Genomic DNA, 14435 nt, shown 5'->3' with positions numbered 1-14435 from the left:
TATCTGGTGTGCAGTGGTACTCACTGCTTACAGCCCTGTCCTGCTGGAGCTCCCCCGTTTCCTCCCACTCTCCGTCAGCACTCCTTCACCTCCTTGCTGGCTTCTCTCTACCATGCCTCCTCTCCGTCATCTGTCATCACCCACCTCTTACTCCCTGTGCCCCCCAGAGAATCCACCCACTCCCACAGCTTCAGCCACTTACAGCTGAGGATGACTCCCACGTCTGGATCTCCATCCCAGAATCCTCGCTGGAGTCCCAGATCTTTATATTCAGCTGCCCACAAGACCCCTGGATGAATCACAAGCACCTCAAACTCAATGTGTCCCAAACCACTTAACCTCTCCTGGCAAATTTGCTGCCCCTCTCCATGTCCCTCATTCTAGGAATGGTACCACCATCCACCAAGATGCACCTGCCTATAATAGCACCTTAGTCATCCCTGAATCCTCCTCCTCCTCCCCCTACTTCTGAGGTACAGCCCCCAAGTTCTGCCAAGTCTGTGACCTCCTAGACACCCCTCAGTGTGCCACCTTTCTTCATGCCCACCTCCAGTACCACCGATTAAGCTCTCACCTGGTCCCCTCTTGATCAGCTGACCTTCCTCCCTCCAGTCTTGCCTTGTTTGATTTGATCCTCTCCTCACCTGCTCCTGACACTGACCTGCTTCTCCATCACCTGCAGGACTTGGCTGGGGTCTGGGCCCTGTGACATACCTTCCCTTCTCTCTATCCTTGACTCTACCTCCCCATTCTTCAGCCAGTCGGACACCTTGAGAACTCAGAATGCACACCATTTTGCCTGGCTAACTTCTTCTCACCCTTCTGGCCTAGAGCAAGTGTCATATCCTGTCAGGGCCCAGTGCCTGCTCCAGGCTCCCAAGGCCCCAGCTGCCCCTCCCCATGGCACATTATTTACGGTCTGTGGGTCTCCCAACTGTGAGCCTTTTCAGAAAAAGCCTGGATCGCATTCACTCATCCGTCTTTGTCGCCCGGGGCTAGCAGGGACAGGTAGTTGATGGGTGATTAATAGGTGCTTGGGTGAGTACTTACCTCCTCCCAGGTGACTATTTGTTTACTTGCTCTGAGTTCCCTCAGGGCAGAAATCTTGCATTTTCTATCTCTTTGCAGCATCCTCTGGCATGTAGTATTGCACTGACGTTTATTAAAAGAAACAGAGAATGTGTACGAATGGACAGACCCCACCCTTCTCCACGGTTTCCAAGAGTAGCTTGAAGTCTAACAAAATCTACCCCCAATTTTTTTTTTTTTTGGCTTCTGTCAATCGTAAGCTTTCCTCCTTATCAGTCTTAAAGTTATCAAGCCTGAGAGAGCAGAGGGGTGCTCGTGGAATGCAGAGGCAAGTGTGATGGGACGGTATTGCAGAAATCAGCATAGACCGAGACCAGTGAGGGACCTTTGGGCTCAGGACCCTGCAGAGATCAAGGAGACAGTGAAGTAGTGTGTGGCGCTGCCTCTCCCTACTGCCTCCCCTTCCCGGAGGACCTGTAGCCCCGGGTGCCTGCAAGCCTGTCGGAGGACGGCACAGAGGATGAGAGAGGGGGCTGGTTGTGAACGATCGGGGCGGAGGAGAGCGAGGCGTGGGCGTCGAGGGGGAGCGGGCGGGAGCGGGGCGGGCCGGGCCGGGAGGCGGGGGCGCAGTGAGCCCTCCTCCCGCTCCCCGCCCCTCGGGCGGCTCCCTGCGCTCCGCTTACTTAACCTGCCGGCGGCGGCGGCGCTCGCACTGCCCCAGCCGCTCGCCCGGTCCGCGCAGCCTCTCGCTCCATGGCGCTCCTCGGGCGGCTGCTGCCCCTCGCCCTGGCGCTGGCCCTGGGCCCCGCCGCCACCCCGGCGGGCCCCGCCAGGTCGCCCTACCAGCTAGTGCTGCAGCACAGCCGCCTTCGGGGCCGGCAGCACGGGTAAGCGGGCGCCCCGTCGGGGCGACCAAGGGACGGGCCGTCGGGGGCTGTCGGAGTGGGCGGGGGCGCCGGGGACAAAGCCCGAACCCAGAGCTGGTAGCGTGGGGCGCTCGGAGGGACCAGGCCTGCAGGAGGTGGAGGGAGGGAGATGGGGACGATGGAGGGAAAGGCTGCCTCCCGCACTGTGCAGAGGAAGTGGATGGGAGTGTTGACCCGCGACCCCACTTCATGCCAAAAGCATGAGGGATCCTGGGCTTTCAGCTTCTCCCAGCAGATAGCAGAGAGATTTGGCAGCTCTTTTTCTCAGAATCACTGTGGAAAGGTGGTTAGGGCAGAGAGGGAGCCCACCCAACAGGGCACATATTCCAGTCCAGCCAGGTACTTGTCCAGCGCCTGCAGACGTGACACTGGGGTCACACAAGCTGGCAGCATCCAACGTCCCCAGGTGCCTGTTCATCTGGCCAGGCCCTCCACCCACCACCTTGGCGGCAGACAATGCTCTCCAGGCACAGCCAGGGCAGAACGGCATCTGCTCCCCTGCCAGATGAAGGGCAGGAGAGTGTGCTAGGCCTCACACACACTGCGCAGAGGGAGAAACTGAGTCTGGAGTGGATGCACCACTTCCCCACGGTTCTGCAGCATGTACCAGAGCCGGGATTGGAATCTCTCTTAAAACAAGAGCTGGGTTTGTAAATTTGGGACATTATCATTGCAGATACTCCTGCAGGTCTTAGGGGGCAAACCCAGGCAGAAGGTCTGACCTGCTAAAGACCCTAGTGCAGACCCAGGCAGAGGTGGGCCGTGCTTCTGTATCCCATCCCACTTCACACATAGCCATGCTTTGCCGCAGCTTCCAGCCTTCCAGTTGGGTGCACCAACTCCTTTTTCACAAGGAAAAACTATATGTGGCCAGAGGTGTGTAGCTGTTCAAATGCCACTGGGTCTGGTGTTTGCACTCAGGTGGTGCCCAGACCACCATGTGACTGGGCAGATCTGCACTCAGATCAAAACTCACTGTTGGAAGTGATCAGAATTGACTTCACAGGACTTTATAAAGCCTTGGCCCCTACCCTCAGGAGTGTCCCTCGTTGGGAGGAGTCATCGTTGTTCCCTCTGCCTGTGTGTGGCCTTACGGTCTTACTTGGCCTTCAGGTGCCCTGGGCTGTGGCAAGGGGACTGATGGGAGTGAGTCTGGCCACTCAGCAGAGTGAAAGCCATCAGGCCACGCTGCAGCCTCAGTACCCTCCCTGCAGGACAGAGGAGAGCACGGGGATGTCCCAGGGTCTTCAGGAAAATGGAAGGCTCCCCTGTGACTTGGGCTGTGTACAGAAGAATGGGAGCAGGGCAAAAAGATGAGGGGGAGGTGAGCATAAAAGTCAAAATGTGAGCAACTGGCGATTTCATTGTCTCTGCCCAGCTCACCATTGTCCCTCTGCCTTTCTTACCAATGATGCATGTCACATTTGGGTGCTGCAGTCCGTCCGGGAGGTTTCTGTTCCCTTTGTGTCTCAGCCTCTAAGTCAGAAAGAGACCCCAATCACCCTGTCACCCAGCATGGTGACTGTTCACCCCAGAGGTGTTGACAGGGTTTCAGCAGAAACCATGTCTATGGCAAGCCTCCTTCCCTTCAAAGCCCAGTAGAGTCACAGACCAGCTGGAAAATAGGCTTTTTTAAAGAAATGCAAATGCCCTTTTTTATAAATTTCAGATATTAGATCAACTTCCTACCCCACCTCAATCCCTGCAGGCCAGTCCCCTCAATTAGCCGCTCACAGTGCAGTGGGAAAGGGCTGTAGTGGACTGTGAAGGGCAGAATGGGCCACGAAGTCACAGGTGTGCACCGTCCCCTAGGGAAGTCAGGACACACAGGCAGGCGAGCTGTGACAAATGGTTGCAGGTGAGCATTGACTCTGACCTAACTGTCCCTGAAAACCTCACCGGGCTGCCTGGCTTTGCCTTTGGGGCTGGCACCCTGTGCAAAATGGATAACTTTGTTCAAGCCCTTCTTTCAAAGTGAGAACTTCTGGGAAGGGAAGGGAAAGCCCTTTCCTGTTTTAAGGAAATGTAATGCGCACTCCACAATGTGAAGGAAGAAATAGTTAAGTGGGCCATGCTCATCCCCCTTTATCGCTGTCACCACTTTTGCTTTCATCTTCACCGCAACACAGTGAACTCTGTAGTTTGTGTTCCCATTTTACAGTTGGAGACACTGCAGCTGAGTGAGATGGAGTGACTTAGTCCAGACACAGAAAGCTGTCAAGAGAGTCAGACTATGACGTGGTCTCTTGACTCCCAGCTGTATTTGTGTTGCTAGAGAGAAGGAAAAAAATAATACTGAAAAAGAAGTAAAAATGCAGTCACACTTTCTAATATCAACAACCAAAACTGGATGGAATTTTCTGAAGCACTTGATTTTCAAATCCAAACTGAACAGCTGTGCTGTTGTACATGAGGCAGAAGGCCCAGAAATGGCTTGCTTATTTCAGTTAAACTTCAACATGAATTTCCTTTGTGCACAGCCCACCCTTCCTACCCCAATGTGAGAGGGAGTAGGTCACAGAGAACCCCAGCCTCTGCTCCTGTCTCAAAGGGCAGCAGCCATGGAAACACTCCACAGAAGAATGTTGGAGGCACATCCACAAGAGACTCTGAAGATTCGCCAGCCGCCCACGGAAACTTGCAGGAAATTCATCGACAGTAATTGTTTCCTGCTTGGTCAGATAGAAAAACTTCTGAAATTATACAGCAATAAATAGCACCTACGGCTGGAGTGTAGCCAGCAGGGACTCTCAGGATTCTCTGGGGACTGCCATAACCTGTGAATGCCAGGCAGCAAACAGAAGCAAGGTGACGTCTGTAAAAGTCCTCTGGAGGCTTCAGGCATTTAGTCAGACCCAGCAGAGTGAGGGACAGGGGCTGTTCTCTCCAGCCTCAGTTTCTCTTGCCTTCAGATTCTTACAGTGTCTCACTAATATTTACTGTGCCTCCTGGGCCAGCTCATCTTGGGCTGCTGAACCACAAACTGGACAAGAGGTGACATCCACATGGTAGGAGAGACAGGGCAGGGAAGTAAAGGGTCAGCGTGCCCTCTCACCCAATAACCTGGCTCTGAGTATTTGAGAATTGACCAAGTTCCTGCAGCCGATCTGATAGGGATGGCCCATGCAGGTCTCACTGCAGTATCAATGTCTTCCTGAAAAACACCGTGCATCTCAAATGATGGCTATTGATTATATGTGTAAAGTACAGAGGAAATGATATTTACAAGTGATACCTGAAGTTCTCTGGGCATCAAGGCTTTGTGAAAGTGCTTCATCTCCTCACTTTGCTTTCCTCTGGCTTGTGATTCAGCCAGATGAACTGCCTGCCTCTGGCCCAGGAAGCCCCCTTTCTCATTGTTACCACACAGCCACAGCTGCCTCCTTTCCCAGGGGCTCCCAATGAAGGTCCTGCCATCACATGGCCTGAGCACCGTTTGGGTCGGAACTTGGTACACTGGGTAAAATACAAAAGAACATAACCCCACAGCTCTGGGAAAGCAGGCTTCTCAGCAGAGACCTGGGGCTTTTGCACAGGGTTCCTGAGGATGCTTCTGTGCCAGGTGGTCCTGGGAACAGTATTTTCAATAAGGCCATTCCAAGCTCCTCTGCATCCTGCCTGGTGCTCAGCCCCATCAAGAATGTGAAAGAAAGAACAAGGCAGAGCACTTTCCATCAGGGTATTTTGGAGGGTAATTAGAGAGAGGACACACACACTCTAATCAGTTTTGGTTTCTGTTTGGTACCTAGTGTCAAACAAGGGCTGTATCATCCATCAGAGATGACAGAAGAGTGTCACCTGGGGCACTGGAAGAGAGCTTTCTGGGGGAAATGGGACTTAAGCTGAACCCTAAGTGATAAATGATAGAGAGGTCAGTGAGTGAGCATCTCCTGCCAGCCCGGACAGCAGTCAGCCCTGCCCTCTGGTTTCCAGGATGGGCACTCCCGATAGGTGCTGTCTGGGAGCCAGGCAGCTGCCTAGGGATGCAGAGGATGTCTGTGTGTAGAGCTGTCTGGGAGGTGCTGGGGCCCAGACCTCATGACCACAGGACCAGCAATACCCACCGGGAGGCCAGGTTAAAACCTTGGATGTTTGGGTTCAGTGTGGGATGGGGATGCACAGAAAGACTTGGGCCTTCTCTCAAAGCTTCTGCTCTCAGCAAACACACCACTTTTACAGAGTTGGTGTTCTCAACTATAATATGTGATCTAATCACTTTAAGGTGTTTTTATTTACATTTACCAAATGTCTGTCAAAGAAGAATGCTTAAATGAAATACTGTCAGTGTATGAGGTATGCTTTGACAATATTTTAATTGGAGGGGAGTTTTTGGGGGAGCTGATGGAAATCTAAGTCAGAGTGTACCCCCAAGCCAGCCCCTAGTACCAAGACTAAAATGACAGTATGTTCTCCATATGTAGAACATTCTGATGACCCAAAAGGGCCCATGTGATGGGAAAGACATGGAGAGGGATGGACACGCTGACCATCTTGCTAACACTGCAGCTTTTGTTTTCAGCCCCAATGTGTGTGCTGTGCAGAAGCTCATTGGCACCAACAAGAAGTACTTCACCAACTGCAAGCAGTGGTACCAGAGGAAGATCTGTGGCAAATCAACGTGAGTATCTGTAACCACCTAAGACCCCCTCAGCCCCCCAGGAGGCTGCGCTGAGTGGGTGCCGGCTGCAGGTGCCCTCAGGCATGGGCCAGCCTTCTGAAGGATCAGGCTGCCTAAGGAGCCTCGAAGATACGTGTGCAAACATGTCAGGGAACTGTGTGCTTGGGAGTGGCATCTTGAGTAAGCTGGCCAATTTTGTCTTGCATTTTTAAGGCTCCTGACAAGACTTGGATACATTTTTCAGGGCTGATTCGGGGCTACAAGAAGCATAAAATGAGCGAATGTGTCTGTTAAGTGCACAGAGGTGCGTGTCTGTGTGCTTCTTAATCCTCACTAAATGATATAAATTTTCAGCGGAGAAGTCATCAGCTTGACTCTGAGAAAGGAAAAACCCTTCAGTGAACTTCTACGCCATTCCTGCTCCGCAATCCAGGGTAAACTCCCCAACAAGACTTAGCGGGCCTAGAAATATGCACATTGTAAGACAGCGTAGCATACTAAGAGCACAGGCTCAGACTCCCTGTTCCAAAGGCTGGTTCTGCCACTTACCTGGGCAGGTTGCTTCACCTTTGGAACCCTCAACTGCGTTGTCTGTAAAGTGTAAATAACAACAGGACTACCTCATGGGATTGTTATGGGGCTCCAATGAAGCAATGGATATAAGAGGCTAAACCTGGTGCCTGACACCTAGTGAGTGTTCGGTAAATGCTACCTGCTGTTATTTGCAAATCTCGGCCACGCAGACAGAAGTGGGAGTGCGAGAGGGTGTGGACCAGTGTGGTTACAGGAGGGCTTGTAGTTGCCTCCATCAGTCTCCTTAAGTGCCCTGCCGCCTGCGTGTTCTAACAGAATTCCAGGGAAACCTAATCTGTTTTGGCACCAACCATCAACAGATCTCAAACCTGGCTCTCTCCTACAGACAGGAAGGTGTGCTGTGCAGAATTCCCTGAGCCACTTGTGAGGGCCTGACCTTCCTTTCATCTGCGTAATAAGAGGATTAAGAGATGCTTAGCCACTATCTTGAACCCTTTCCCATGTTAGAGATTTTTAGATGTATTGCTTGTGACTAGCTTTAAGAAAGGGAAAACACTCTTTCCTTAAAATATACATGGAAATACGTATCCCAGCTTGTGAACCCAATTGTGTCCTAACAGCTATCAGTCCTAGTATGAATTAGAGAAACTAGGGATCAGGGCAGAGCTGGGAAGAGACCAGCAGCAACCTGGAAGCCTGTCGTGGGCAGGGCTGTAACAGCTGGCTCCCCACTTGACCGAGCCCAGCCTCAAAGCCAAGAGCTGAGTGAGCCAAGAGGACCCACCTCCTGGGTTCAGGGAACTAATACCCAGCCAGAATTCTTGTTGCTGTGGACAAAGGGGATTATGCCAATTTAAATTATCCCAAGTTAAAGAAAAAAAGAATACCTTTGGTACTCTTTGACTATTCCCAAGTGTGTATATTATCCACTTAAATAAATAATTAATTCCTTAATTAAACACAGAGCCACGTCCCACATCATTGCTTCTTGGAAGGTAACCAAAACCCTGGCACCAAGCAAACAGCTCTTCCACATATCAGAGCCCCTGTGTTGTAAGATGCCACCTTTTTGTTATTTCTGGTTCCCTAAAAATAGGACCCGGTTGTAATGTCAAGCTGGCAGCAGGGTGGCACTGGCCATGGTGTTTCGGGGTGGCCCCATGTTGAAGCACTTGCCTGACCCGTTAACAGTAGCTCAGTGACATCCCCCAGCAGTTCCCAGGCTGACGCTGCTGTGGGTGGTGCGTCGCCTTGGCTCATTGGTTCTTGGTACCTTCACCTTCTCCACTGATGTGCCGGGGTGGGTGCAGGCAGTGCAGCTGTATTTTGGCCAGATGTTCTTGGTGATGGGTCATCAAGACACAGTGGTGCAGCACCAGTGAGCACAGGGAGAGCCCCACTGCTAGGGAGAGGAACGGACATGTAGGTGAGGGTGGGAAAACCGAGGTGTCGAGTGCAGCCCAGCTGAGCTCAGGGCCCAGTCCCAGCCGCTGAGCTGGTCTAACAAAGCCAGAAGGGAATGATCTGCACTGACGATTCCGTGATGTATTGTTGCCTTGGGCAGCTTCAAAAAGAGGAAATAGGGATAGAAAATCATGAGTTGATATAAAACTTCCTGATCCAGGAGAAGACAGTCCCTTACTAGAACATCGCGTGCAGTGTCAGGAAGGTGAAGCTGACTTGAAAGAAGTCCAGAGAACTCAGGGAGGGAAAGGGGAAGTGGTGGGACTCATTTCTGTGGTCCCCGAGGGAGCTGAGAAGGAGCAGTATGTGGTTCACTTGTGCCCGGGACTGACCCATGAAGGAGCTGCCCTCTGAGCCCCAGGAATTCAGTACCATGGGTGGGCAGGAGGGTGTGGGGAGAGGGCCGTGCTGGCTGGAGTGGATATCATCCTGGTGAAAATGGTCCCTTGGTGTGTTTATTGGGGAGAGGACCAGACTGGGAAGCGAGGAGCAAAGAGGTAGTGGTTGGAGCAAAGAGGGCCGTCTCAGCATGGGGCCAACCTGGGCAGTGGGAATTTTCTCAACATGACTCCAGGGAAGAGGCTGGAGCAGAGGTGTGTATTAAAGGGAGCAGAGTATCACAGGGAAGGGGTGGTACAGGTCACCAAGAAGCCCAAGAGCTGCAGAAGATTTTGGACTTAAAAGCAGGTAAGTGACACTACATACAGGGCCAGGGGATGACGACTCTGCCGTGTCAGGTCACACAGAGACCCAGGAGCCTGGAGCCAAGTGTCTGCTGCAGTGAGGCCCCGAATCCACCTCCACCTCCAGAGAGGGCGGGACTGGCCACACGCAGCACCTGGCACCCCCATCAGGCCATGACATCCATCATCTTCAGACAATAACTTTTCTGCATTTCCAAAAAGGGTCTTGGTGCTATTTGTCAAGCCTGACACATGGATTTTCTTATAGGAAGTAGTTACCAGTGGGCTCCTATTTAGTGACTTTGGTAAATTTTATTGCTTGGAAATTCATGTTAGCTTTTATTTCAGATCCTATAGAGAATGAGTGTGATAAAACAGCTAGTCATGCAAAGAGAGTTGGGAGGAGATGGCATCCCACTCTGTGATTTCAGGCTTCGGTCTGATCCGTAACCATAACATTTTTACATACAGCAGCTTAAGCAATGTTGCAGGAAATTGTGGTCAGGAAGCCTTGCTGCCTCTGACAGGCCTCCTTTGTACAAGCCCTGGCAAGAGGGAGGCCCATTTAACGGCCAAGTAGGAGCTAACATCATAGAGATGCAATAATCATAGCAGGAGTTCAGGCATCCTAAACGTGGCACAGGGAGGGCCAGCCAGGGAGCTGGCAGGTAGGGATGGCAGCTGTCCATTGAAAAAGGCTTGACGTTGTTTCACTAGCAACACATTTCACAAGCACAGCAGCTGTTCTCTAGAGCCAAGATGAGCTGGCAGGACAGTCCCCTTTTTCTGGTAGTGAGCATCGCTTTGCCCAAGGGCTGAAATAGTAATACTTCTTTAGCACTGCATTTAAACTTAGAGATTTCACTTCTGCCGAAGCCAGCTGGTGTATGGTCGAGCTTTTCCATCAGCTGGCAGAGCTGTTTCCAGTAGATCTTATTCGGACAGGGCACCCAGGGACATCTGCAGTGAAGCTGAGGAAGAGCCTTCCTTCTCCTCCCTTTCCTGTATCCCACAACCTTGGTCCCAAGGGGAAAAAGAAGAGGATGGTGAGAAGCCATCTAGGGATGCCAAGCTGTCCCCAGACTCATGCCAGCACCTCCTTTCCTGTTTTGTATTCCCCTTTGCAGCTCCCTGAGATCCCATGGCTAACCTGCTCTGAAATAACTGAGCTTTGACATACACCAAACACCAGGCATCCACCGAACACCTCTGCTGTGCAGGGCTTCTTGAAGGTTCTGTCCCATTCAGTAAACTCCTAGAAGGCAGCTTAGCTGACAGGAAATCTTGTTCTGTTGAGTATTGACATGAATCCACTTACCGTCTGGGGAAAGGCCTTATGGTAGACAGATAATGACCCCCTAAAGATGTTCACATCCTCACCCCTGAACCTGTGAATATGTTACCTTACAAGGGAAAAGAGACTTTGCACGTGTGATTAAGTCAAGGAGCTTGAGAGTGGGAGGGATTATCTTATTTATTTTATAAATCAGTTATAATATTAGACGAATTATCTGATTAGTCTAATATAATCATAAGGGTCCTTCTAAGAGGGAGGCAGGAGGGTCAGAGAAGGAGATGTGAGAATGAAAACTGAGGTTAAAGTGATGTGACCACAAGCCAAGAAATACAGGCAGCCTCTAGAAGCAGGAGGAGAAAAGAATAGATTCTCCCCCAGAGCCTCTAGAAGGAATGCAGCCTTTGATTTTAGCCTCAAAAGGCCAATTTCTGACTCTAATATCCAGAATTATGAGATGATAAATTCGTGTGGTTTTAAGACACTAAATTTGTGATAGTTTGTCCCAACCACAACAGGCCCTATCTATTAAGTTACATAGCTGTGTTATGGGGGCCTAATATATTAACAGTGTGATTTGATCAGTGGTTTCCTGCTGGACGTTGCTTTCAATGAAGTTACTAACCTATCTTTAGTTTTAAAGTTTATACCTGGAATGTTTTAAGATGAAGCTCAACACCTGAGTAAATATCAAGCATCTGTTAAATGCTTCTTATAAGTTGGCTTGTTCAGTTCTCACAATCACTCTTTAAGATCAGTATGATTATTAGCCCATTTACTGAGGGGAAGACTGAGGCTTGGAAAGCCTAAGTCACCTGCTCTGAGTCATTCACTGGTAAGAGGGGGAGCTCTAGTTATTTTGCCTCCAGGGAGAATCCAGCCCAGCAGCTAATGTTGGTGACATGGGGAGACCCACAAGTGAGCAGCTCCGAAGTACCTCGGTCAACTGTTCCAGATTTCTATTCAGCCCTAAAACCTGTGACTTTAGGTCCCAAGGAGAAGGCCTTCTCAGGGCTAGGAGAGGCCCAGAGCCACCAACGTTCTTTTGATTGCTTACCCGCAGTGTGGTGGTCATCTGAACCCCTGTGCAAGGGGACTCCCCAATACCCCTGGTCAGACGGAGGGTATGGAAACTGAGGAGACACAGTTAGCATCCAGGAGCCCCTCAAATGCCCTCACACACCACACACAAACAGACTGTCTCCAAAAAATGTAAGTGTATTTTCCAGAGGCTCCGTCTTGTCACTCACTGAGCTGGGTGCTCATGAATGGGGTAGTGGTGGAGTGTCTGGTGGTAGACAGCAGATTAGAACAAGCCCTGTTTTACCAGAGGGCTCAAGATTTTAATTTTCTCCTGGAGGGCTCAAGAGAGCTCAGCTGAGTGCAGAAAATGAACCGTCCAGGCAGGCAGCGTCGAGGGTGGCGCGAATGTCTAGACGACGACACTGGTCTGTGTTTGCTCTGCGATTCCCTCGGAAATCATGACACACTGAATGGTTTACCTTCCGTCGCAGGAAACTGGCTCCCAGGCTCCATTCCTTACTGCACTACTTCAGAGTGTAGTTAATCCCTCGGCGTTTACAGCCGTCACAGCAGCCAAAGCTGAGAAGCTCACTTGGGAGAGAGTGAGTCTTTTAACTTACTATATTAACTCCTTGGAAAATTATGATGGGGACAGAAAAACCAGTGCTTCTCTTTGTATCCAGTCGTGAGTGAAACCTAGGAGGGGAATAGAGGAGAGCTTTCCAAACTCTGCTCTTTCTGTTCTTAGACCTTGGACTGACACTCCCTTTTTGCCCCCACCTCCCACCTCTTTCAGATGCCCTTCTAAATCGGGCACCTTCTCTCAGTTTCTTCCTCCAATCGTTCTTCCCACCCGGGAAGCTGGAACAAGAAAATGAATGTCTCACCGCCCAAGAGGATGTGCTTTTTCTGAGGTTTTTACTTACTGGACTGTGTCAGGCCAGGGAGAAGCCAGGAGCCTTTAATCAGAACAGCTTTTGCTGATAATATTCGATCCAGAGACCAGCCTATTGGAACTCTCTGTGCAGGGAAGCCAAGGAACTGGGAGACATGGATGGAGGCTCTCTGTGGTTTCCATCCTTTTCCTGCGTTCATCCTTGAGAGATGGTGTCCAGACCATGACTCTGTGATGGCCCCAGCCCCATCTCCCACAGCCTGTGTGTTCTCCCCAGGGCCAGAGCCCCAGGAGCGTGGTACACGGGGCTGAGAAAAGGGTGTGCTAGTCCAGAAAGCTTTGGTCAAGATCGTGGACTGTCTTCTCTGTCTGCAATTTCCAGCTGCCCTCTGCATCTCTGTGGCCAGCCAGGCTGCTTCTGAGAAGTGTTGCTGGGAGAGTTGAGCGGGGAAACTGTCAGCTGTGGAAGTGTTTCAACCCATAAGGCTGCTGGGCTGAGGGTGAGAGGCATGGCTCGCCCTTGCACCTAGAGAGAGAACCAGGGATGCCAGACTGTGGGTAGCACAAGGGTAGAGGAGGGAGGGGTCAGCAGGGCAAGAGGATCAGGAGAAGGCTTCCTGGCAGCGAGCCACAGTGGGCTGACCGGGACGAAGCCTTTGACTGGGGGAACTGAGCCTCTGCAGGGGGTAATGTGCCGCCCTCACCCAGCCTCTGTGGGACACCGGTTCAGAAAGCCCACATGGAGAGAGGAGGAAGTGACCACTGATCACATTGGAGAGACCGCCCGTGTCCTCTAGATGTCAATCTTTACAAATCAGTTTGCTTTCCCTCAAATATGTACACTGTTGAGAGCAATGGAAAAGGGACTGGAGTTGACAAAATGTGAGGAGAGTCCTAGATTTTCCCTGCCCAGCTGTGATCTTGAGAGACCCCTTGCAGGCTTTCGGATTCCGTCTAGAGTTTCCTTCTCCAGGCTGAGACTCCTCTGCTTACATCTGTCCCTGCTCCCCCGTCCACAGCCCTCCATTTCTCCTGTCATTTTCCCCACCTCTCCTCCCCAACCCCTGACACATGGCCACAGGAACCAGTAAGTTTGCCCTTAGGGAGTTGGCTTTCTATTGTCCTCAGTGAAATCCTGGTGAGGCCACCTATGCCATTGAGCTCTCTGGTGGCTTGTTAGGATGGAACTCAGACACTAACACCCTGGAAGAAGAGTCTTTGGCCAACATGGCTGGAGACTCCCAGGCTGGAGTGTTAGCACCTGTGTTCACAGTGGACCCCAGAGACGAGGAAGTCTTTGAGAAGACCTCTCCTCCAGCCGTGCTTCTCCAACCGCATGGAATGCCATCCCGGCACTTTTAGAAAGAAGCTAAGATCTGGGGGGCTTGACCAAATCCCACTTCCTTAACCCTAGCCACAGAGCCCTGGTATTTATCAGAGAAAGCCTGAGATTCTGTGCATGGGTGTCCCCAGGTCCTATGGGCTCAAGGCTTGCGGCTCTGGGTCTCAGTTTCCTGAGACCCAGAGAGAAAAATGGGCTTTCAAGTCCACCCTGCTTGTTACCAGTGGATGACAAGTCAAGTCTCCCGATTCTAACACTGTCTGTGTCACAGTGCTGTCTCTGAAAGGCTGTGTGTCGTCAAATCTCACTGTCATTGCAGAAGATGACTGGTTTCCAGAGACAAAACTGTGGGTCAGTCAAAGTCAGTCCCGAGACCACCAGCATGTTTAGCCCTTTTAAGTGGGGATGAAAGGTTAGAAAGGAATGGAGTGGGAGGAATGTACATGGCTGTCACTCCTCAGCCATTTCCTGGGGGTGCTCATTTTTGGCAAAGTGATACCTATAGCTCCCTGGCAGCCTGAGAATCTAACTAATCTGTGTCTGAAACACCCTGCTGTGTAACACACGAAGCAGGCTTCTTCTTTGCATGACTCACCAGGGCTTCCCTGAGATGACTCCAACGGAATT

At 51.2% G+C, this 14435-nt stretch overlaps 1 protein-coding gene across 2 annotated transcripts in view; it reads left to right on the top strand.

The window, feature by feature from the left end:
• Window positions 1–1707: 1707 nt before the first annotated feature.
• Window positions 1708–14435, top strand: part of TGFBI (transforming growth factor beta induced) — a 31836-nt gene continuing 19108 nt past the window's right edge. Inside the window, exons 1-2 of one of the 2 annotated variants that reach the window (XM_072957043.1) lie at window positions 1708–1916; window positions 6475–6573. In XM_072957043.1, the coding sequence (XP_072813144.1) occupies window positions 1783–1916; window positions 6475–6573 (233 nt within the window). In that variant the 5' untranslated portion in view covers window positions 1708–1782. The remainder of the gene's footprint in view (window positions 1917–6474; window positions 6574–14435) is intronic. The other variant, XM_072957042.1, reaches the window with a different exon arrangement.

This window comes from Vicugna pacos, chromosome 3 (genome assembly GCF_048564905.1).
Source record: "Vicugna pacos chromosome 3, VicPac4, whole genome shotgun sequence".
In the NCBI taxonomy this organism is placed as follows: domain Eukaryota; kingdom Metazoa; phylum Chordata; class Mammalia; order Artiodactyla; family Camelidae; genus Vicugna; species Vicugna pacos.
Note: the sequence above shows the minus strand (reverse complement) of the source record. Positions and strands in the feature narration are given on the sequence as shown.